Raw genomic sequence first — 23,045 nt, 5'->3', positions numbered from 1 at the left:
AACCAAACTCTGCGTACTGAATAAAACAAGGCAGGGAGAAGAGCTTTCGCCAGGCTTTCGACCTGCAAGCTGGGGACCGCAAGGCCCCGGGAGCAGTGAGTCTCAAGTTGCTCACGGACACGGGGGTTTTGACGAGGTAAACGGGCCACTGATTAGGCTTTTTCGGCAGTTGCCTAGTGGCCTTCTTTCTTATTTGTATCAGGGGAGCTCAGTCGGGGGGCAAGGAAGCCCAGAGATGGTGTGGACAGACTTGGCCTTCGGGAACTGGTAATGTCTTCTACTGATTTCTGAGAAGGGCTGTCAACTCTTGTAAGCTTAGGTTTCATTTCCTTTATGGGCCTTGACCGTCGCCATCTCGTCCCGGACACAAGTGACTGCATTTGTTTGGTTCCACACCCTGAACGTGAGGGTCTGGACCCGGCAAAGGAGAGCTCCCAGGCCACAGGAGCTAGTAAAGTCTGCTCGTTCTTTCTGGTCAAGTGTAGGAAATAGCTTTGGGGAACTTTTTGTTGTACACTCGTATACTCCTCTTTGAGAATGTAAACCTATGCAGCATCTTGTTGACTTTCTCCAAATACAAAGGAAGCCAGGCTGTGATAATGCTCTCCAGCCAGCGATGTTTATGTACACACACACACTATGTATAAGGCGGTATGCAGGCCAGTGAGGAAGCAGCCAAACGTATATGTATGCCAGCGCCTGCGCGAGTGTGTGTGTATGTGTGCAAAAGTGTGCGTGCATGCACATGTGAGTGGGCACACGTGTGTTGTGTGTACACTGGGAGTACATGGGCACATGGGTGTATGTCTATTACTTGACACGTGTGCGTGTGAGTGTGTGCATATATCCATGTGTGTTGTGTATATATATGTACGTGTGTACACACGTGTGCAGATGCATGCGTGTGTGTTTTGTGTATGCACACATGCATTTATGTTCTGTGTGATTGTGAGCATGTATGCACATATATGTGTGGTTGTGAGTGATGTGTGTGCGTGCGTGTGAGGTGCCGATATGTGTATGATGTGGGTGTGTGCACACACGTGTGTTTGTATGTGCGTGCCACATGCACATGTATACACATGTCTGCACACACATGTGGTATTATGTATGTGCACACATGCGTGTTTGTGTGTCATGTGCATGTGTCTGCATGTGTCTGCATACACGTGGTACTGTGTGTGCTCATGCACACACGTGTTTGTATGTACCGCACGTGTGTGCATACATATGTGTATTGTGTGTGCACACGCGTGTTTGTGCATGCCACACACACGTATCTTTACACACATGTGTATTATGTGTGTGCCCATGTGTGTTTGTATGTGCATTTCACATGCATGTGTGTACGTGTTTCTACACACGTGTATTGTTTTGCGCATGCGTGTTTGTATGTGTATGCCATGCACGTGTATCTGCACACACATGTGTATTATGTGTGTGCCCATGTGTGTTTGCATGTGCCTGTCACATGCATGTGTGTGCATACATATGTGTGCTATGCGTGTGCGCATGCACACACATTTGTATCTACGTCGTGTGTGTGCGTACACCTGTGTATTATGTGTGCACACGCACACACGCATTTGTATGTACATGTCGCATGTGCATACACATGTGTATTGTGTGTGCACACACGTGTTTGTATGTGCATGCCACGTGCATGTGCGTATGTGTGTCTGCATACACGTGTATTGTGTGTGGGTGCACTTGCGTGTTTGTGTGTCATGTCACACACATGTGTGCGTATGTGTCTGCATACCCCCACATGTGGATGTGCATGTGTGGGTACGTTTAGATCTTCCAAGATCATCTTCTCAAACTGAGTTTGAGCCTAGGTTCCCCTGAAAGCAGAGCCTGAGGCAAGGCTTGCGTGCACATGGTTTATTTGGGATTGTGGTCCCGTGAGGTGAGTCTTTTTTTCCTTTTGTTCTGTTCTCGGAAACAATTTGTATAGATATCGATCATCTGTTTCTTGAAAAGCTGGTGAAACTTGCCTATAAAATTTTCTGAACCATTACCCTTTGAATAGGGAGATTTCGATTAAAATTTGTTTCAAAATTTTGTATTAGTTTATGTGTTTATTTCTTACCAAATCAGTTTTGAAGAGTATCCACTTTATGCTTTCAAATTTATTGCAAAAATATTTCTTATGAATTTAATATTTCTATTATAACATAGCTGCATTTTCTTTTAATTTCCTAATATTGTTTATTTGGTTTTTTTACTAACATTTTTTTAACATGAATTTATTTTTCAGAGACAGAAACAGAGCATGAGTGGGAGAGGGGCAGAGAGAGAGGGAGACACGGAACCCGAAGCAGGCTCCAGGATCCGAGCTGTCAGCACAGAGCCCGACACGGAGCTCGAACCCACAAACTGTGAGATCATGACCCGAACTGAAGTCAGACGCTTAACTGAATGAGCCACCATGTGCCCCTAATATTATTTATTTGTATCCTCTATTTTTTCTTGATTATGGAACCCTACTAGAAGTCAGTTTACTTTATTGGTTTTGTAAAGACCCTACTTTTTAGTTTATTACACCGTTTCTCATTTTTGTATCAGAATCTGCTTGCTTCCTTTCTATCTACCTCAGGTTTCCTGAGCTGCTCTTTTCCTAGCTCCTAGAGTCAACATCGAACTTATTTTCAGTATTTCTTTTAAAAGGTTTATATTTATTCAGTGAAGCGAGCAACACCTGCTGTAGCTTCACTTCCCAAGTGTGGTAAGTACCTTCCCTGCCGTTTAGATCCAAGTGTGTTCTAATCTCCACTGGGACCGACTCTATTCCACGAGTTTCTCAGGACATTTTTAAGTGTCCAAGAATGTTTTCCCTTACCTTTTTGCTGTTGGTTACTAATTTAAATGCACTGAGGCCAGAGAAGATGGTCTACAGAATATTGATTATTTGGGGGGCAACTAAGCTCATCCTACCCCCTCCCCAATCTTTGCCCTCCTAATCCCTGGTCCGGAGCAGGTCTTAAAGGACATTCTGAGACCCCACTCCTTGGTGATACTTGAGATCTGAGACAACGGCTCCTGTATCCAAGTGAGAGGGGACTTGCTGTAGCTGCTGGTCCCAAGCTTACGTCTTGGCCCGTGGCTCCCTATTAACTGTGCCATAGGTACCAGCTTTCTGAGCTTGTCAGCGTCTTTTCCTGGACAAACAGGTCCAGCTGGCCCTTGGCTGTGGGCAGTGAGCCCAGACCTGGTCTCTGTTCTCTGTGGTGCACGCATAGCCCTTTTGCCCTCTGGACGCACCTGCCTGTCTGCTGACTGCAAACCCATGTCCTCAGGATCCTGTTCCACGTATGCTCCGTGGGGCACAGCTATGCATTCTTTGTTTCCTCTTTAAATCTCATCTTTCAGAGCTGTGTGGACTGGAGGAAGTGAGTGGAAGCATGCGTTGTGACCAAAATTGCCCTTCAAGTGTGTGTCTTCATGTGAGAAAGGAAATATGACATGAGAATCCGCTAGGGGTCACCTGGCCAGTCCTTGGACAGCAGGCTGACTGACGCCTTTTCTCACCTCAGGGGCCTCAGTCCCACCGGGCGGCACCGTAGCCACGGCAACACGCTGAGGCTTTTAGAGGTTTGATGTGCCGTTTCCTTCGTTTCGGCACATCTTGTACAAGTTTAGAGCTGGAAGGAGCCACTAGCGACCTTAGCGCTACCTCTCCCGCAGGAGAAGAACCAGGCTCTCAGAGAAAATGATTTACCCACGGTCTCAGGGCTGGTTATGAAGCCAGGGTGGCAAGAATATAGGCAGATCCCACCAGCATGTTCTACAGACTTCTCAGGATGAGGAAAGGACTGAGGTGATTTCTAAACCAGCACAGTTAAATGTAAAGACAGCAAAATAGGGGCGCCTGGGCGGCTCAGTCGGTTGGTTGTCCGACTTCGGCTCGGGTCATGATCTTGCGGTTCGTGGGTTTGAGCCCCATGTCGGGCTGTTGGGCTGTCTGCTGTCAGCGCAGAGCCTGCTTCAGACCCTCCGTCTGCCCTCCTCTTTCTGCCCCTTCCCTGCCTGAGCACATGCACAGGCGTGTGCCTGCTCTCTCCCCCCCTCTCAAAAATGAGCAAATTAAAATAAATAAATTAATTAATTAATACAGCAAAATAATTACTTTTAAATCATTGTTATTAAGGTTAAATGTGGGGTGCCTGGGTGGCTCAGTTGGTTGAGCCTGAGGCCCAGGTCACGATCTGGAGGTTTGTGAGTTCGAGCCCCGTGTCCCACTCTGTGCTGTCCGTGTGGAGCCTGGAGCCTGCTTCGGATTCTGTGTCTCCCTCTCTCTCTGCCTTCCCCCCTCTCAAAAATAAACATTAAAAAAAAAAAAAGATTAAATGTATTGGGGCGCCTGCGTGGCTCAGTCAGTTAAGTGCCCGACTCTTGGTTTCGGCTCAGGTCATGATCTCACGGTTCCTGAGATCGAGCCCCGCTGACAGCGAGGAACCTGCTTCAGCTTCTCTCTCTCCCTCTCTCTCTGCCCCACCCCTGCTCATGCTCTCTCTCTCTCACTGAATAAATAAGTAAATATTAAAAGGAAAGAAAGAAAGGAAAGGGCATTGGTTCCTGACTAAGGGGTCAGGGGCCACATGTTTTTTTTTTTGTTTGTTTTTTTTTTGACATTTATTTATTTTTGAGACAGAGAGAGAGCATGAACGGGGGAGGGTCAGAGAGAGAGGGAGACACAGAATCTGAAACAGGATCCAGGCTCTGAGCGGTCAGCACAGAGCCTGACGCGGGGCTCGAACTCACGGACTGTGAGATCATGACCTGAGCCGAAGTCGGCCGCTCAACCGAATGAGCCACCCAGGCGCCCCAGGGGCCACATGTTTAATAGAAGTTGCCAAATGTGAATGACATCCTGGGGACACTCAAAAGGGTGGGCCCTGCTCATGATGACACCTTTCCTCCTGCGAATTGGACACCGGCTGTGTCTGATTTCTCTTTCAGCTCCACAAGGGGCCTCAGTAGGGTCACCGCCAAGCCCCGTGGACACACATTCTTCCATGCATTCAGTGAGCGCCTACTGTATGCTGTGTGCCGTGGGCGGAGTTCTGTGTCTAGGAGGAAATTACACTAGCTGAGCTCTGCAGGGCATGTGAGCCATGGGCAGTGAGGGGGAAGGGAGGGTTCAGGCAGGTGGGGTGAAGGCACTGAGTGAGGGACCCTGCGGGGTCCCCAGGAACAGACAAGTCAGAAAGGGGCGCAGCCCAGGCTGAGGAGGCAGGCAAGGGCCGGGCACCCTGGTGTTTTTCCTAAAGCAAGGAGAAAGCACTGAAGGCTTGCAAGGAAAGGTTTGGTGATGGTCAGGGTCTCCTGAAGAGCAAATTGTTCCAGGGACATTGTTTAGAAGGAGAAGGAAGAGGAAAGACATATATAGACACTTTAGTTTTTGTTTGTCGTTTTTTAACAACAGGCCCAGCACGTGCTTCAGGCCCAGCACGGAGCCCAATGTGGGGCTTGAAGTCACGCCCCTGAGATCAAGACCTGAGCTGAGATCCAGAGTGGGAGACCAAAGGACAGAGCCACGCAGGCGCCCTCTATAGACATTTTATGGTTTCAGCTTTAATGGGGCTCTCTGATCGACTTTGAGTGAATTTCCGTGAATGGTATGAGGTGGGGTTCATACTTCTTTTTGTATGTGCACCCAGGAGCTTTCACAGCACGCATAGGGGCAGCCAGCTGTCCCCTGCCACCCCTAGGGCTCCCCTAAGGGGTCACTCAATCCAGGCCCGGCAGGTGCCCTGTGGGGCCTGTTGGCCCAGTTCCCACGGGTAGAGGGCAAGGGTGGGCCCTGAGCTTCCAATGACTTCTGCTTTTTCTTTAATTGTTGTTCGAATATCCACATCCACATTTCCCAAGTTCAACTTTTACTTTTAGAGACGCTATAGTATAAAACCACAAAAAGGAAGGAAATGTTTCTGCAGCTGCCTCTTGATTAGTCATGAACCCTCCCTCTTTCTTGGAATCAGTGACTCAGGGGCTGGAGGGCGTCCAGCTCTGAGGGCTGGCCCTGTGCTCTGCTCCACCCAGAACAACCGTGAAATGCTCCTTCTCATCAGCCCCATGTTCAAGTTCCTAGCCAGTGATGTCCTCTTGTTTAGGTTATTTTCCTGGTTATAAATATTATAATGAAGTGACAAATTTTGTGTTTTCTTCCAGAAATATTCTGGAAGGATACTCAGGAAAGTGGTAAGAGTGGTTTCCTTTGAATTTGAACAATGCGATTTGTGTTATTTGCCCAATACAAAATTAAAAAAAAAAAAAACCCTGAATTTTACAGCTGGTCCTTTATTGAAATATTATTTTAGCCTATATGTTCCGTCCCAAACGGCTTCAGGCTTAGTTTATATTGCCTTGCCATGGGGCCTTAGAACCTTACCACGTGGGAAGGGAGATCACCCTCACACCTCATTCGTTCATTTATTCAGAAAACATTTTCTTCAAACATCTAAAATGTGCCAGGGGCAGCCTGGCTATCTCAGGCAGAACATGGGACTATTGGTCTTGAGGTTGTGAGTTCAAGCCCCATGTTGGGCGTGGAGCTTACAAACAAACAAACAAACAAACAAACAAAGTGCCAGACTTAGGACGTAGGGCTGAACAGGGCATAGTCTTGACACGGAGGCGCAGACAGGGCTGGTGGAGAGGAGGGTTCAGAGGCTGCGTCACACGACAGGGTTGAAGACAGAGTGAAGTTGTACGGGGTTTGGAGGAGGCCTGGGATTCATTCTGTTGAGGAAAGGCACGTTCATGCATTGTGGGAATGGCCTCCCAGCACTTCACTCACTCAGACCATCCCAGCCCCCATTGTATGGATGAGGAAACTCCAAGGGAAAAATATGTAAATCAGGAGATAAAAGCTTTTATGTTAAAAAATAATATCAACAAAAACGCCTTTAAAATGAAAGAGTAAACAATACACTGTAATGAATAGTGACTGAATGTACGTGGGCAAAGATTTTTGGCAAACTTTCTAGAAACTAAGAAAGTGAATGACTCCAAGTGACTGGATAAAAACGTATTTTGAATTTCAGGTGTTGAAAGTCTTTGCTTTCACCAAAAATTGAAGGAAAGCCCAATCAACTTATTAGCTGATACAAATTAAAATAAAAGAATTGATGGGGGTAGAGCTCTGGGTCTGTGCGGATCTGACAAAATCAAAGCTTCCGGGGAGTGGACAGCGAGGTCCAGAGGGATGGCAGGGCCTTGATTTGATTGACGATGCTCAGCAACGAGCCGGGTGGTCCGAAGAGGACTTTGCGTTCACTGAATGAGGTTCCTGGACCTGACAGGACAAGCGTGGCACCGCAGAATCCATTAAAGAACAAGAAATGACGTCGGCCAGCTTAGCCTTAGGTTCCTCCATGAGAACATTCCCCCTGTAGGAAACCAACACCTGGCTCCTTTTTCACGGATGGATTTTTAAAAAATACATAGATATAAAATGTAAAGAAAAAAATTGATGATATGTTTGTGATCAGTATGTGACTTTTGGCATTTAACTAAAATATGTTCAAGGAATAGAGTGTCATTACTATTAATTTTTTTCATTTTTTTAAGTTTATTTATTTATTTTGAGAGAGAGCAGGAGGGGAGCAGAGAGAGAGAGAGAGAGAGAGAGAGAGAATCCCAAGCAGGCTCTGAACTGTCAGTACACAGCCCAACAAGGGGCTCAAACCCACAAACTACAAGATCATGACCTGAGCTAACACCAAGAGTTGGACACTTAACTGACCGAGCAACCCATTCATCCCATTTTTTTTTCATTTGTTTATGTGAACACATTTTCTCAATATTTATGTCTATAAACACAAAAAATCAGAATAGAATATTCATCCTTGGAAACATGAGTTAACTGAAAAAAGTCTTAACCATAGCATTAAGATGTGTTTCAACAAAATTGTATAGTTTTACAAGTACTTGTCAAAACTTTTATAATTTTTTATATGGTTTTGATCTCTTTGTATCCCTAATAAATGTAAAAGTTTTAAAATCTAGAGCTTTATGGCCACAAAATATTTAAGAAATCTGTATCTTGCTGGAGATGTGACCCACAGAAACTTCTAGCAAAAACAGATTTATGCTAGGATTGCCTAATTTGGGAGACTGGCTGTAAACACTTCAGGAAGACCAGGTGACCAGTTGCTATAGTATTGATTCCATTGGATATTTATAGTGATGTGACCGTTTCTAAAAGTCAATCTTTATAATTATGTTGATATTGCAGTCATTTCAGCCATTTAGGCCACATTTATTTTTCAGACTAAAAAAAGCCACGGGTGCCTGGGTGGCTCATTCTGTTTAGAGTTGGACTCTTGATTTCTTCTCAGGTCATGATCTCACGGTTCCTGAGCCCCACATTGGGCTGGCTCCGTGCTGACAGTGCAGAGTCTGCTTGGGAGTTTCTCTCTCAAAATAAACACTTTTTAAAAATTAGCATACAGAGAGGCGCCTGGGTGGCTCAGTCAGTTAAGTGTCTGGTTCTTGATCTCAGCTCAGGTCATGATCTCACGGTTCCTGAGTCCCAGCCCTGTGTGGGGGCTCTGCGCTGACAGTGAGGAGCCTACTCTGGATTCTCGCTCTCTCTCCCTCTCTCTCTGTCCCTACCCGGCTCACGCTCTCTCTCAAAATAAACTTTAAAAAGTAAATAAATATAAAAACAAGCCAGATCTGCTCTCCCGTGGGAGGGGCGTGGCCCGGGCGGGCAGTGGCCTTCCAAGGCCTGGACCCGAGCTCGGAGCAAGAAAACGCAGGGCGGGACCGGGAGAGCGGGAGGGGCCTGGGGCGGGGCCCGGGCTCAGAGCAAGGCAGGGAGGGGCGGGGTATGCAGCGTAGGGCGTGGTCGGGACGCCGCTGGGCGGGGCGGGGCGGGGCGTGCAGCCTGCCCTCCGGCGGCCCCGCCCAGGTGTGCCCGGCTCTCGCGAGAGCGGCGCGTGATGACGCGCAGGCGGGCGGAGCGCGTCGCGGGCGCGGGCGGGCGGGTTTGAATCTGGTCCGAGCGCGGGAAACGGCGGGTTTCCGGGACGAGGTGAGCGCCGCGGTGCCGGCAGGCGAAGGGCTCCGGGCGGGGGCAGGGACCGGGAAGCGGCGGGGGTCGGTCAGGTGGAGCCCCCAGTCGCACAGCCTCCGCGTGGGCTCCACGGCCCGGCCGGTGGCTCTGCGGCGGTCCTGGGGCGGCGGGCACCGGGGCCTGAGCGCGCCGACGCCCCGACTCCGGGGCCGAGTTCACAGAGGACCCCGGCCCTGGACCCAGGCTGCCCGGGAACCTGTCCCCAAGCGTATGTCGTCGTTCTGACGGGAGTGCTTTGCTCCGGGCGGGGGCTTGTTCGTGGGGGGGCTGGAGCGCAGCCCCACAGGTGGTGACAAGGCGACGGGCGCCTCCTTTGAACGCTCCTCCTAATTCGGTCCAGGCTCCTGTGTGAAGAGCGCCCTGCCGCCGTGGGGACGGATAACTGCGTGTGCGATGACGCCTCAGCCTGCAGGCAGCATCTGGCCGGACGGGCGCGGACGCGGGCACGAATAGTACGAGAAGCCGAAGGTGGCCCCTGCGGGGGGGGGGGGGGGGTAGCCTGGGAGTTGGAAGCAGCTGCAGTCGCGAGTGTCAGGAGATGGGGCGTTTGGTGGTGAACGCGGTCAGGACACGTAGATTGCCGTACTTGAGGCTGAGGTGCCGCGGGTGCCCTTGGGGGCGGAGCACGCCAGGGGCGTTCCCACGGGTCCACGGGAGGGGCAGAGTTCAGAGACCCGCGCGCAGGACGTGTGAGTCCGTGTCGCGAGCGCACCTTTTCGGAGTGTTTGTTTTTAAACCCATGGGCTGCTGCTGGCCATTATTAGTCGTCAAGCTTGTCGCCGGCCACCCTGCCTGCTGCCGGGCCAATCGGAAGTTCTGTTCTCTAGCTCAGCCCGCAGAGCCGAGGAGTGAGGTGGCCAGGCCCCAGTGGTACGCACTGGGCACACGTTATTTCCATTTTTGTGGGTTCAACTTAGACGTTAAGACCTGGAACCCGAGGTTTGCGAGGACTTTCTGTCCCCGAAAGTGTTGTCATTGGTGCCAGTGACTTTCCAGATTGCTCTGTCTGTAAGGCCCGGGAGGTTCTCATTTGTTTCTGGAGCGAAGGGTCTGCTTGCATGTGTGCTCCATCACTTACCTTGCCCGTTGGCTGCTGGCTTTCGGCCCCGGGGTGCGAATGGAAAGTAGGGTTTCCCGGGGGAGCCGCCGCGGGCAGGGCGGTTGCACGCACTCCCTGGAGCTCTGGTCCCGGCGCGGGTGGGAGCGGGCTCCTGTGATTGGGCGCCTAACGGTCTGCTCTCCCTCCAGGCTCCCGGGGGGCCCAGCGCCTCGCCCAGCAACGGGCGGCTGCGACTGCGTTGTTTTTGCGGAATGGCACTTCGGAGAGGCACAGTCTTCAGGATCTAGCGGCGGGGCTCCGCTTTCATTCTTTTTCTTCAGTACTTTCTTTGATTGTTCCCAAGGCACTTTGCCCCATGTTTTCATGGGATCAGCCTTTTGTTGAACTGACTCAGACCTGCCTGAGCATCTTGCTAAGGCACTAAAGGGAGAGGAGGCGAGCCTCCTCGAGCCGTTTGGATTTCTTTCCTTTGTTGGTAACTTCATTGACAATTGGTAATAACATAGTGTTATGTTGATACTGTCCTCAGTAAAGAAAGTAAGGGAATTATTTTGTAGATGTATCTTGTTTTACGTCAGAATATTGTTAAAAACTGTCTACCATAGATGGCACGGGTTTTTGTTTTTTGTTTTGTTTTTTTGCAGTTTTGGATGTTAGTGCCAAATTATGTCGTGTAGGAAAAGATATATTTGCAAATTCAAGTTTCAGTATGACTGTGTTTTCTGCTTAGGGTTACAGAATAAATGCCATATGAAAAGCAGTTTCATCTGTCATGGAAAAACGAGAGACATTTGTACAAGCAGTGTCTAAGGAGCTGATTGGAGAATTTTTGCAGTTTATTCAACTTGATGTAAGTTTTATGTTTAGCTTTATTGTGATTTGGCTGTTAACATAAGACTTTTTTTAAAATCAGTACACAAATGAAATCTCGTAGTCTCAGTGAATCCTTAGGAACCAGGATTTATTTAAAAAAAACAGGACTCTACTCAAATAGACCTGCTGACGGCAGGTACTCACAAATGGTATTTCCCGCTTCTTTTAGGAGAGTTGTAAGAATGCTGAGTGATGTAACACAGTGTGTTTCTATACACTTAAATATTTAGAGATCTCTTGCTGTGTGGGTGGCATAGTGAGTCCTCAAGTTAGTTATTTACAGTGTTGTGGTGGATTCAGGTCTGGAAATACAGCGGAGTAAAGACTCAGCTGGGGCAAGGGCATGGGAGGGTGCCCACATCCAGCCACGGGCTCTTTCCTGTCCCAGTGGAAAGGCTATGGAGTAAACAGAAGTCAGCCAGTCAAGGAGGGATGTGGGGAAGGGTCTCAGAGTGAAGGGGATAACTTTACGGACCGGAGAAGGCACGTTGTGTTTGAACTTGAAGGCGTTCGGTAGGGCTAGGGTGCAGAAAGCCAGGTCAGGAAGACACAAGGGCTGACGCTTGAATTACGTCAGACTTTCTTTATCATTTTAAGGAGCTGAGACTTTATCCTGAGAGGAGTGTGGGTTTGTATCCGAAGAATAGATGGAAGAGGGCCACATGAAAGCCTGGAGAGGAATGAAGAGGCCGTGCCCTGCGCGAGCTGTCAGTTGGGGGGGTGCTGTTGACTGGATGTGCGCCAAGGAAAGGGTGAAGGCAGATCCCAGGTTTTGACTTGTGGTGCCTTCCGGTGAGATCTTGGATGTGGGAGGAAGGCAGGTTTGAGTGGGAAGATAGGCTCAGTTTGGGACGTTCTGGATGACTGTCAGGGGGACAGGCACAAGTTGGTGTCCAGCAGGTGGATGGATAGTATCTGAGGCCCAGGAAAGAGGCCTGGGGAGAGACAGATTTGGGTGTCCCCAGTGGCACTTGGAAGCTTCAGTCATGGGACCACACGGGATCATCTGTAGTGTAATGAGAGAAGCCTTGGACAGAACTCTGAGGAACCCAACACTTGAGGCACCACCTCTAAAATGCTCGTGACGTTGGGGCAGGAGACACATACCTCATGCAGTGAAGATTAAGTTAGTAGTCACTGAGAAGTAGAGAGGAACCTAACAGTAAATTTGTTGCTAGCAACATTCATGAAGTTATTTTTCTTTATAGGAGAGAAATGAGCTTATGAGGTGATTTTGTATTGTAAAATGGTACCCTGTAAACTTACACATAACCAGCACACGTTCACGAGCAGCACATCACAGAAGTGTCTGTGAGAGCCAACTATTTAGATGTTACATTAACGTCTGCTTTAGTAGGAGTGTGGGTGATTTGTATTATATTAGATGTGCAGCACACATATAGTTTAAAGTTCGTAAGACTTGTTGCAAACTAGTATCGTAGCGTTAACTAAAATCACTAAATTGATGGTGATGAAGCTAAATGATAATGATCTGAAATCAAAAGGCAAAGCCAGCAACATTTGGGTGGCACAGTCCATGCAGGGTCACAGAGCACTCTCTGAGGTGCTTCCCTCCGGCTGTCCCCGTCACGTGCTGGAGAGCCTTGAATTGTCGCTCAGCAGCGGACATCTCAGTAGGATGCCGAGTTAGTCCTCGTATTAATAGCCATTAGTTTTAGTTCATGAGTAGCACACCTTATTCACAGTAATTTAGTATGTCAATCACCACGTAGCTCTTAGTTAAACAAAAAAATGAAAATATGCAGGATTGTACATCACTTGTTTTCTTCAAGGTGAATGATACAAAGAGCCATTCTGTAGGTTTCACATGGTCAACCAAGCAGTTAAGTCTGTTGGAAGCCTGCTAGGTGGACCTCCCATCAATTCTGCTATAATGTCAGTTCTGCTATAATGCAGTATCACACATTGCTAAAAATCACGTACTCTGCCGAATGGGCAATAAACAGAAGGATTATGGGAAAAATGGGGGTAAGGGCAGAACACTCAAAAACCTCACCAGTGACACATTTAAAAAAAGAGATAGTGACCTAATAAAAAAACAGCATTTTATACAAGTCAAATCACTAAGAAATACATAAATATGGGAGTAAACATGACATTTGCCTTGAAAAAGAGCCCGAGTTTGCGGGTGGAAGTGAGTTCCTGTGCTCCCCGGGGCTGGCCTGCTGACCCTGTGTGAGAGGAAGAGAACAGAGGAGAAAAGTACAGTCCAGGCTGGGAGGACTGGAAAGGTTGAAGAGAGGCCAGGTGGACAGAGAACTGGTTGGAGGGTTGCAGCACATGTGGGTTCCCAGGAGCTGGCTGGTGTCTGAGGTGTGTTTTGCGTGACTCAAGCTCTGCTCAGCAGGTGCGACTTTCTGCATTCACCTAGTGATGAAATCCCACATAGGCAAGCCAGAAATTTCCTTTTGCTCAAATTGTTCCCTTATGTATTAATTGCATTGGGACAAATCTGCATTTCAAAATAAGCATTGTGGAGCAGCACTGACTGTGCTGTCAGTAGTTCTTTGAGATTGGAGGGTCAGCGTTTAAGGAGTTTGTCCTGAGTGCCGTCTGGATGCCAGGCTCTGCTCTTGGCCTTGGGACACAGCATATACCAAGTTTCTGCCCAGAGGGAGTTGGTTTTTGGTGGTGGAGGGAGAGGAGGAAGCAGGGTAGGGGATGGGTGTCCAGGTGTGATTTTGGTCAGAGATTGGAATGGGCCCTGTGGAGACTGAGGGAGGAGAACTCTGGACAAGAGGGATGGGGACGGGGAGGCCCTGAGGCAGGTGCACACCTGGACAGCCCAGGTGGGGCTTTCCTGGGAGAGGAGGGAAGGTGGTAGGAGTTAGGGTGGGGAGGTAGCCTTGGGGGGGGGGGGGCCCTGGAGGGGCTACCTGCTCTCCTCTTTGCTGCTGAAATGACTGCAGAGTTAAAGGAAGGTTACGGGAAGAATAAGAATCCTGAATCTCCTGCACTTAGACTTGCCACTTGTCACCTGCCACATTTTCTTTATCATGCCCCACTTTTGCCTCTTCTTTTTGAGTCATTTGAGAGTCCATTGCAGGCATTTGTCTCATCCCTGAATATTTCAGCGTGGTTTGCCTAGACAAAGATACCCTCTTACGTAATCACAGCAAAAATCCTACAAGGCTATTTGACATTGGCACAATGATACTGTTACCTACAGTACACGTTTGTGTTTTTTCCCTGATCCAGGACCCTGTTCATGGTCACACATTAAATTCAGTTGTCATGACTTGTTAGCTTCTTTAATCTAGAGAGTTTCTCAGGCTTAGTTTACTTTTCATGACATCGATGGTTTTGAAGAGTGTAGGCAGCTATTTTGTGGCATATCCTTCAGTTTGCCCTTACTTGATAGTTAGATACACTTGATACACCTTATGCATCTTGGCAGGAGCTGCATAAGTGGTGTTCTGTCTTCCTCAGTGGAGGCACATGGTGTCAGTTGGTCCTGTTATTGGTGAAGTTAGTTTTAATCAGCCACTCGCTCAGGTCGGGTGTCTGCCACATTTCTCTGTTGTGAAGCTGCTGTTGTACCTTCGTAATAAGTAATCGTAACTTGGGAAATAAGTTGTAATTAGGGAAATAGTCAAACTTCTCCTCATCAGACTTCTACCCACTGGTTTTAGTATCTGTTGATGATTCTTGCCTGGATCAATTATCACCACAATGTTGGTAACATTTGACTGTTTTGGTGATCACATTGGCTACAGGGAGTTCCTTTCAGATGGATCCTCTACCCTTTTGATAGTGGTTTCTATTTGCTGTATCAAAGAGTTGGTGAGGTCATCTGCTCAAAGTGAGACGAAGTGGTTGGCTCAGGGGTTTTAAGGATAGTTGAGAGGATCTGATGTAGTCTCATCGGCTAATGGGAGGATGATGTCTAGAGACGAATAAGAGGTTGAGGGCCCAAGTCAGGTTAGAGACCAGAAACTTCAAGCGCACTCAGTTGGCTTGGCTGCATTATTATTGTTGTTGTCGTTGTTATTGTATAGCATACTTTTGTAACCTGATTATAGGCGTGGAGATGGTGAACATCTGGATGGATTGATTTCGGAGAGGATTTTGCTAAGTGGGTGAAATTTTAAACTCCGAAGACTAGGATACTAGGGTGGAATAGGTAGAGGAGGAATCTGTTACTTTTTGTCTCATGATTCCTATACTTTTCCCTTTAGGAATGTATTTCACAAACTAAACCCAGCTCTTGAAATAATAATTAGCACTTAACCTTTTTTTTTTTTTTTTAAACATTTATTCATTTTTGAGAGACAAAGTATGAGTGAGGGAGGGACAGAGAGAGAGAGAGGGAGATGCAGAATCTGAAGCAGGCTTCAGGCTCTGAGCTTTGTCAGCACTGAGCTGACGCGGGGTTCCAACTCATGGACCACAAGATCGTAACCTGAGCTGAAATCGGTCGCTTGACAGACTGAGCCACCCACGCGCCCCTAAACTTTTTTTGATGCCTGTTTTTAAAAAGGATGAAACTAAAATTTTGTATTTGAAATATAACAGTTGCTATTTATTTTTCAGAAAGATGCTTCTGACCCTTTCAGCCTAAATGAATTGCTAGATGAATTATCAAGGAAACAGAAAGAAGAGTTATGGCAAAGGCTCAAGAATTTATTAACAGATGTGCTATTGGAAAGCCCGGTGGCTGGATGGCGGATGGTGGAAGTCCAGGGTGAAGACAATATGGAAACAGAGCAGGATTCAAAAATGGTAGTATTGGTCTTTCAGATATATAATTTGTTACCTTTTCTTTGTTAAAAAATAGTTATTGTATATAATTTTAAGTTAAAAAATTTAAAGCTAGAAGTCTGTTTATTATAGTTTTACCTTTTCCAATCTTACCATTATTAATCTGCCATTCAGTGTTGGTGTTCTTTTTGGACAAGTGACCTGTATTCAATTTTAATTCACTTTTTAGAGTAAGCTAGAAGTGTGGGTTGATTTTTATAAAATTAGTAACCTTCACATTTAAAAAAAATGATATTTTTTGTTAGAGAGAGAGAGACAGAGAGAGACAGAGAGAGACTGCACGCACAGGGGAGGGGCAAAGGGACAGAGAGAGAGAGAGAGGAGAGAGATGGAGAGAATCTTAATCAGGCTCCATGCTCAGTGAAAGGCCTGATGCAGGGCTTGTTACCATGACCCTGGGATCATGACCTGAGCTGAAATCAGGAGTCAGACACTCAGCCGACTGAGCCACCCAGGTGCCCCTAAAAATTGTATTTTAAGTTGATTTTAATTCACTTGAAATTTGAATTTTCTCATTTGTAGAAGAAAAACCTAGAAATAATTCATGCAATTACATCTGTGATTCTCGCATCTGTATCTGTAATAAATGAAAGTGAGAACTACGAAGACTTATTGGAATGTGCAGTCGTGTTAAATGGTAAGTTGCATTTTTGATAATGTGGCATATTTAGAAGTGGGTATCAAATGATTCTCGGTAAAAGGAAGCTGGTCATCGTGTAGAAGCAGAAGGTGTTAAGGCATAACTTTGCATTCAAGCTCTTTTACTTTAGCTAGATAAGGAGCAAAGAAGTACTCTTTTAAAAAAAAAATTTTTTTTAACGTTTATTTATTTTTGAGACAGAGAGAGACAGAGCATGAACGGGGGAGGGTCAGAGAGAGGGAGACACAGAATCTGAAGCAGGCTCCAGGCTCTGAGCTGTCCGCACAGAGCCAGACACGGGGCTTGAACTCATGAGCTGCGAGATCATGACCTGCGCTGAAGTCGGATGCTCAACCGACTGAGCCACCCAGGCGCCCCGCAAAAATAATTTTAATTAATGAGTTTTAAGACAAATCACCCAAGTGCCCTCACCCTCACTCTGTGAATAAATTAGTGACACGTGACACTTTCCTATCAGACTGTTCGTTCTTAGTGTCACTTGGATTTATGTATCTGTTTTATCCAGAATTCTTGCATGACATACAAGGTCTTACTAAGAAGTTCCCTCCTGGGGCGCCTGGGCGGCTCAGTCAGTTGGGCATCTGACTTCGGCTCAGGTCATGATCTCAAGGTTTGTGAGTTCGAGCCCCGCGTCGGGCTCTGGGATGTCACTTCGGAGCCTGGAGCCTGCTTTGGATTCTGTGTCTCCCTCTCTCTCTGCCCCTCCCCCACTCACAGTGTCTCTTTCCGTCTCTCAAAAAATGAATAAATGTTTAAAAAAAAAAAAAAGAAAGAAAAGAAGTTACCCCTAATCAGTATATAACTAGATCCGAAAGCTTTGTGAACGTTACTACAGTTTATTTTCAGTTCCCAAATAATTGTTGTATAAAATGAGTAGCACTAGTACTGTAGTTTCTCCTAACTTCCCATTAATTCAGGGATTGTACATGGATGTAATGGCATTCAGATATCTATGGATTATAATTATGAGCGTAATATTAGTATTTTAATTTTATTCTTGAGCTTTTCTTTTACTAAAAGCACTGAAGTTTTTATGTTCATTATACTAATTGCTTTTACTGTTTTTCACCAGTGAGCCAGAATTTGAGGCCAGCCTATCGAGGGACAGTTGTAGTGCATTCGTGGTCACTACCCCTGACCTGGCTTCAGTGTCGAGTGTTAATAACCGTGGGTGTCGTTGCACTTAGGTTCGGGTAGTTTTAGTACAAGTTCCTCTTAAATTACGGTTTGGGGCAGTGTGACCTGAGTCTTCCAGTTCTAAAATTCTGTATTCTGTTGGGTCTGCTCTCAACAGTAGTAAACAGTTTTTTTAAGTTAACATCATTTGTCTTCTATAAATAATGTTTATAAATTTTGGCAACTTAAAGATAAACTGATACTTGCTTAGTGAACATTTGTAAGTCATAGTACTTTACAATTTAAAGTACATGATACTTTACGTAGTACTTTACACAAATACTGGTTTGCTGTACTAACTGGACATATCCTGTGCTCTGTGTTAGGTATTTTATATGCGTTACCTGAATCTGAAAGAAAGCTGCAGAACGCCATTCAGGATTTGTGTGTCATGTGGTGGGAGAAAGGCCTGCCTGCCAAGGAAGATATGGGAAAGACTGCTTTTATCATGCTATTAAAGAAGAGTCTGGAGACTAAAACAGTATGTTTACTTTTTAAAATGCATACCTTCCTGGGGTGCCTGGGTGACTCAGTTGGTTAGGCGTCTGACTTTGGCTCAGGTCATGATCTCACAGTTGGTGAGTTCGAGCCCCACATCGGGCTCTGTGCTGTCAGCTCACAGCCTGGAGCCTGCTTCAGATTCTCTCTCTCTCTTTCTGCCCCACCCCCGCTCGCACGCAGTCTCTCTCTCAAAAATAAACATTAAAAAAAACCAAACATACCTTTCTTTAAAAGCACATGTGTTCATATCAGTTAGGAATTATGTTTGCTTGTAAGTGGCCTGACTGCAGGTCCTTCCCAGTTAGGGTCTTGGTCTTTTTTTTTTTTTTTTTTTTTAATTTTTCATTTTTTTTATGTTTATTTTTAAGAGCAATAGAGACAGAGCATGAGCAGGGGAGGGGCAGGGAGAGAGGGAGATACAGAATCCGAAGCAGGCTCCAGGCTCTGAGCTGTCAGCACAGAGCCTGACGCGGGGCTTAAACCCACGAATCGTGAGATCATGATCTGAGCTGAAGTCAGACACCCAACCCACTGAACCACTCAGGTGCCCCCCACCCCAGATACTGTCTTTTTAACTTAGGATGTTCAGAGGTGGGCAGTCAAGGGTGGGCAGGGGCGGTGGCTCCACATATCAGTCTCATGCAGGCTTTGTCCATATTCTGGGGTGTATGGCCCCCATCCTTCCTCTTACCACTGCATGGTTGCAAGGTGGCTGCTGCACCTCCACTTTCTGGTGTGAGTTCCAGGCAGGAAGAAGAGGCAGGGAAGCAGCAAGGCGAGATCTTCTCAGAAACTCTCAGCTTGTATCCAGCATACAGAACCTGGTCACATGGCCACATCTCTGCTGCAGATGGGGTCTTTGAAGGGATACATTGCCAATGTTAAAAGTAGAGATATTTTTAGTAGTGAAGAAGGGATGGGATGACAGGTGAGTGGGAGTGGCTGCCTGTGTCAGTGCGGTCCTCTGAGAGGCAGACCCCACCACGGACTGCCCAGGACTGCATGTACGCAGTGAAGGAGGAAGGGGGCAGGAGTGGTAGGGAAAGCCTTCAGGCTTAGGTGCAGGTGCCACACCTGTGGGAGGTGGGGTGTCAGACTGCAACCTAGGCCTGAAGAGGTTTTGGGAACGCCAAGGGAGAGCAGGGTTGAGGATTGGATTGACTGAGTAGAACTTCCATACAGCACCCAGTGCTCCTCATAACAACTGCCCTCCTTATGTCTGTCACCATCTAGCCCATCCCCTGCCCACTCCACCAACTGAGGATTGAATTTAACTTGGTCCACTTCTCAGCCTTTAATCTTTGGTGTGCACTTAAGAAATCTAGAAAAAGAACAGTTTTTTCCCCTGATCAGAACAACAGATACTTAGGTTCATCTTAAGACAGTTGGGCAAGTGAATAAGAGGGAAAATGAGGAAGATAAAAATCACCCATAATTCCACTACCTAAGGTGATCATTGCTATTAGAGGGATATTTAGGAATTTCTCTTTATCTTTCTCTCCCTCATATTTTTACTTCCTTATGACAGATTTCTAGAAATGTAATTCATAGGTCAGTGGATTTGAGCTTGATGTACATTTGGAGCTCTTGGTACACATTGCCAACAGCTTTGTAGAAAGCTTGCACTTAATCACACTCTCCCTGTCCTTGTGTCTGTCCCACCATGGCCTCCAAGGATCCACCAGTTTGGTGACAGAAAAGACCCTTTGTGGTTGTGCCCTCAGCTTGCCATAGGATTGAAGAATGCTTGTTTGCATCAGGATTTATCCTTAAGCCGTTGTCGCTTTATCTTTTTAAAATCTGTTTTAAAAAAGATCCATTTTCACTGCCTTTTTATCTTTTTAATAAAAAAAATTTATTTGTTGATTCATTTATTTAAAGATTTTAAAGTAATCTATACACCCAATGTGGGGCTCAAACTCATAACCCCAAGATCCAAGAGTCACACGCTCTACCAACTGAGTGAGCCAGGTGCCCAATATGGGGCTATTTCAATTTAACTTGTAGTGAAGAAACTAAAAGCTGGGTCCCTCACCAGCTTGGTCCCTCACCAGTCATGGTTCTGTGCTCCAAAGCCCAATGGGGCTGGTGGTCGCCGCAGTGCTCGCTACAGACTAGGGCGTGCACAGCGCAGAAACTGGACGGCACTGCCTGTCAGTGCTTCCGTTTGCTTTTGCCATTTTTCCCTTTTTGATGAACAATCCAGAGTTGTAATAATTTATAATATAAGGTATTCTTATGACATATTTGAAATGTGACTTTATTTATTAAAAACTAACGTTTTTGTTTTTTATGTCATTCCTAGGGTGTAGACATATGTCGGCTTTGGCGTATTCATCAAGCTTTGTATTGCTTTGATTATGATTTAGAGGAAAGTAAAGAAATTAAAGATATGCTGCTTGAGTGTTTCATAAGTGTTAAGTATATCAAGAAAGAAGAGGTAACTGGGTTTTTCTTTTTTGGTGTTTTGTGAACTGCTTTTTAATGGATGTTTTTCCTAAGTTCATGTAGTTGATGATGTACCATGCTCAGTGTTTTAATGAAGGAGTCAGCCTAGCCATCAAGAGTTACTTTATTTATTGCACATTTTTACTGCATAGCAGTATGATGCAAACACTTTACAAATCATTGCTTATTTCATCATTAAATGAGATGGTGATAGGTGGCTGTGTGAATCGTGGGGGAACCATGGTTATAGTTTAAGTCACGAATGATTAAAAACAAGTTTGAGAATACACTTCCTGGTGCATCAGACCCGACCCTCTGCCCTAATTCCAGGTTATTGGCACATACTGAGAACTGTTGTCAAGTGGTATTCTTGATTTCTTCTTTCTAGCCATCCAGTAAATCCAAAGAGAGGCTTCTGTTCACTGCTGCACTGTCCATTTTGGTGGCCATTCCCCTATGTCACTACTGAGCACATGAAATACAGGCAGATTGTGGCATTAAGTGAAAAATATGTGGATTCAAAACTTAGTATGAAGAAAGAATGTAAAATAGCTCATTAATAATTTTTATATATTTATTATATATTTAAATGCTAATGTTTTGGTTGTACTGGTTTCCATAAATATATTATTAAAATCAATAATAGGGGCACCTGGGTGGCTCAGTTGCTTAAGCATCAGACTTCAGGTCATGATCTCATGGTTCATGAGTTTGAGATGCATCAGGCTCTGTACTGACAGAGCAGAGCCCATTTGGATTCTTTGTTTCTTGTGCGTGCGTGCGCACGCTCTCTCTCTCTCTCAGCCCCTCCCTCCACACTCATGCTCTCTCTCTCTCTCAAAAATATTAAAAAAAAAATTACTTTAGCCTTTTTTACTTTTATTAATGTGGCTATTAGAAGATTAAAAGTTACAGAGAGGCTTGCATGGTTTTATTGGACAGTTCTGATTTGTTATCTTAGTATTCTTCTGTCGTCTTATTTTATTAAACATTGACTATATTCCCATGCCAGAGGTGCAGAGAAGAATATTGTTTTTGTTGCAGAGTATAGCCTTTGTTTCTGTTTGCTTGTTGCTTGCAGACGTATATGAGGCAGAAGGAGGGAGTCCTCACTACTCCCTGAAGTAGGTAGGGAGGGACTCTCAGAGGAGGACGACTACCAGTTCTGAGGCCCTTAAGTGAACAATTTTTTTCACGGTCTTGCAGCTAGTCAGGGGCAAAGACACGGTTTGACCCGATTTGCCCACTCCAGGACACCCTCTCCCGTCAGCTAGGTTAAAGGACCATATGTGATTACTGACTGTACTGACCAAGGGTCAGAAAGGCTGTTTTTAGATCCCTGTTTGTTCACTTACTAGGTGGTTGATCAGACTACCTGGAACCTCGTGTTTCCTTCTGTAAAATAGGAACAAGGGTGTTTCTCTCTCAGGATTCCTGAGGAGCACACGAGGTGATGTGCATAGAACCTTTAGCACAGGTGCTGGCAGGGACTGAGCACTTGGGAGGTTCCCTGACTGTGCTTACTGCTTTTACTGCATCATCGTTGTTGGAAAAGGCACTAGACCTGAGGCCTGTGCCCTCAGCATCTCCAGGACTGTGGTTAAAGTTAAGGACAGTAAAGCAGCTGAGAGTGGGTTCAGACAAGTAAACTCTATTTAGAGTGACTTGTATACAGTACACGGTGACCTGCACATCAGCTTATGTGTGTGTAAGTGCACGTAGGTAGTATAGACGTAAATTTTTGTGTATGTTAATGCTCCTCTTTTATTTAAATTGATGTCTTTTGGATTTACAATATCCAAACTTAGTTTCTTAATCAGTCATTGCTTTAGTTAGGTCAGTTTTGTCATTCTCAGTAAATGACAAATATCTTGTGCTATAATGGCAAATTACTTCCGGTAAATACTTTTTGTTTTTAACTTGCCTGTTGCAAGCATGGTCCCCTGCCATTTATATCAAAGTGTGTTGCATTGCCATAGGATTCCAGAGACAGTAGTGGTAGACTGGTAAGCAGTGAAGAGATGATGGTGCTGTTCACTGGGAAAATTCTTGGAGGATGTATTTTTTGTGCTCTATGGAGTACAAGTATCATTACTGCTTTTTGGGTCTACGTGTAATTTAGTAGTATGTGTATAAATTAACATGGGCAATGTGTGTATTTGAAAATTCTAGTTTGGTAGATACTTAGCCTCTTAACTTTACAGATCCTCAGTTTTCTCATTTATAGAAGGTGATAGCAACTGATGTTCAATTCCCTCCCATCTCCAAATGCTAGATTTCAAGCGTACTTTGATTTTAGGTTATGCAGACATCCGTGCCAGAGCCAGAATGAAATGTTTGTGGGCTAATTAGCTACTGGGCAGCATGGTAAACGCGGAATCCTGTGGTCCAGCAAAGGAGCTCAAGGGTGTCTTCTGGCTCTTGCCCTGCTGCTCAGCTGCTTCACTCCAGGGGCTTCC

General features: G+C 45.9%; 1 protein-coding gene across 8 annotated transcripts in view; it reads left to right on the top strand.

Annotated features, from left to right (window-relative positions):
• The first annotated feature begins 8,961 nt into the window (after positions 1–8,961).
• NCAPG2 (non-SMC condensin II complex subunit G2) overlaps positions 8,962–23,045 on the top strand; it is a 63,973-nt gene continuing 49,889 nt past the window's right edge. For 3 of the 8 annotated variants that reach the window (XM_060633512.3, XM_060633523.3, XM_060633522.3), the window contains exons 1-8: positions 8,962–9,043; positions 9,426–9,537; positions 10,334–10,639; positions 10,876–10,995; positions 15,573–15,761; positions 16,323–16,437; positions 17,964–18,118; positions 20,444–20,578. In XM_060633512.3, coding sequence (XP_060489495.2) covers positions 10,918–10,995; positions 15,573–15,761; positions 16,323–16,437; positions 17,964–18,118; positions 20,444–20,578 — 672 coding nt within the window. In that variant the 5' untranslated portion in view covers positions 8,962–9,043; positions 9,426–9,537; positions 10,334–10,639; positions 10,876–10,917. Of the gene's footprint in view, positions 9,044–9,425; positions 9,538–10,333; positions 10,640–10,875; positions 10,996–15,572; positions 15,762–16,322; positions 16,438–16,966; positions 17,072–17,963; positions 18,119–20,443; positions 20,579–23,045 lie in introns of those variants that run through there. The other 5 variants (XM_060633515.3, XM_060633513.3, XM_060633519.3 and 2 more) reach the window with 5 other exon arrangements.

Source organism: Panthera onca, chromosome A2 (assembly GCF_046562875.1).
Source record: "Panthera onca isolate mPanOnc1 chromosome A2, mPanOnc1 haplotype 2, whole genome shotgun sequence".
Lineage (NCBI taxonomy): Eukaryota > Metazoa > Chordata > Mammalia > Carnivora > Felidae > Panthera > Panthera onca.
This window is presented reverse-complemented; position numbering and strand designations above follow the sequence as displayed.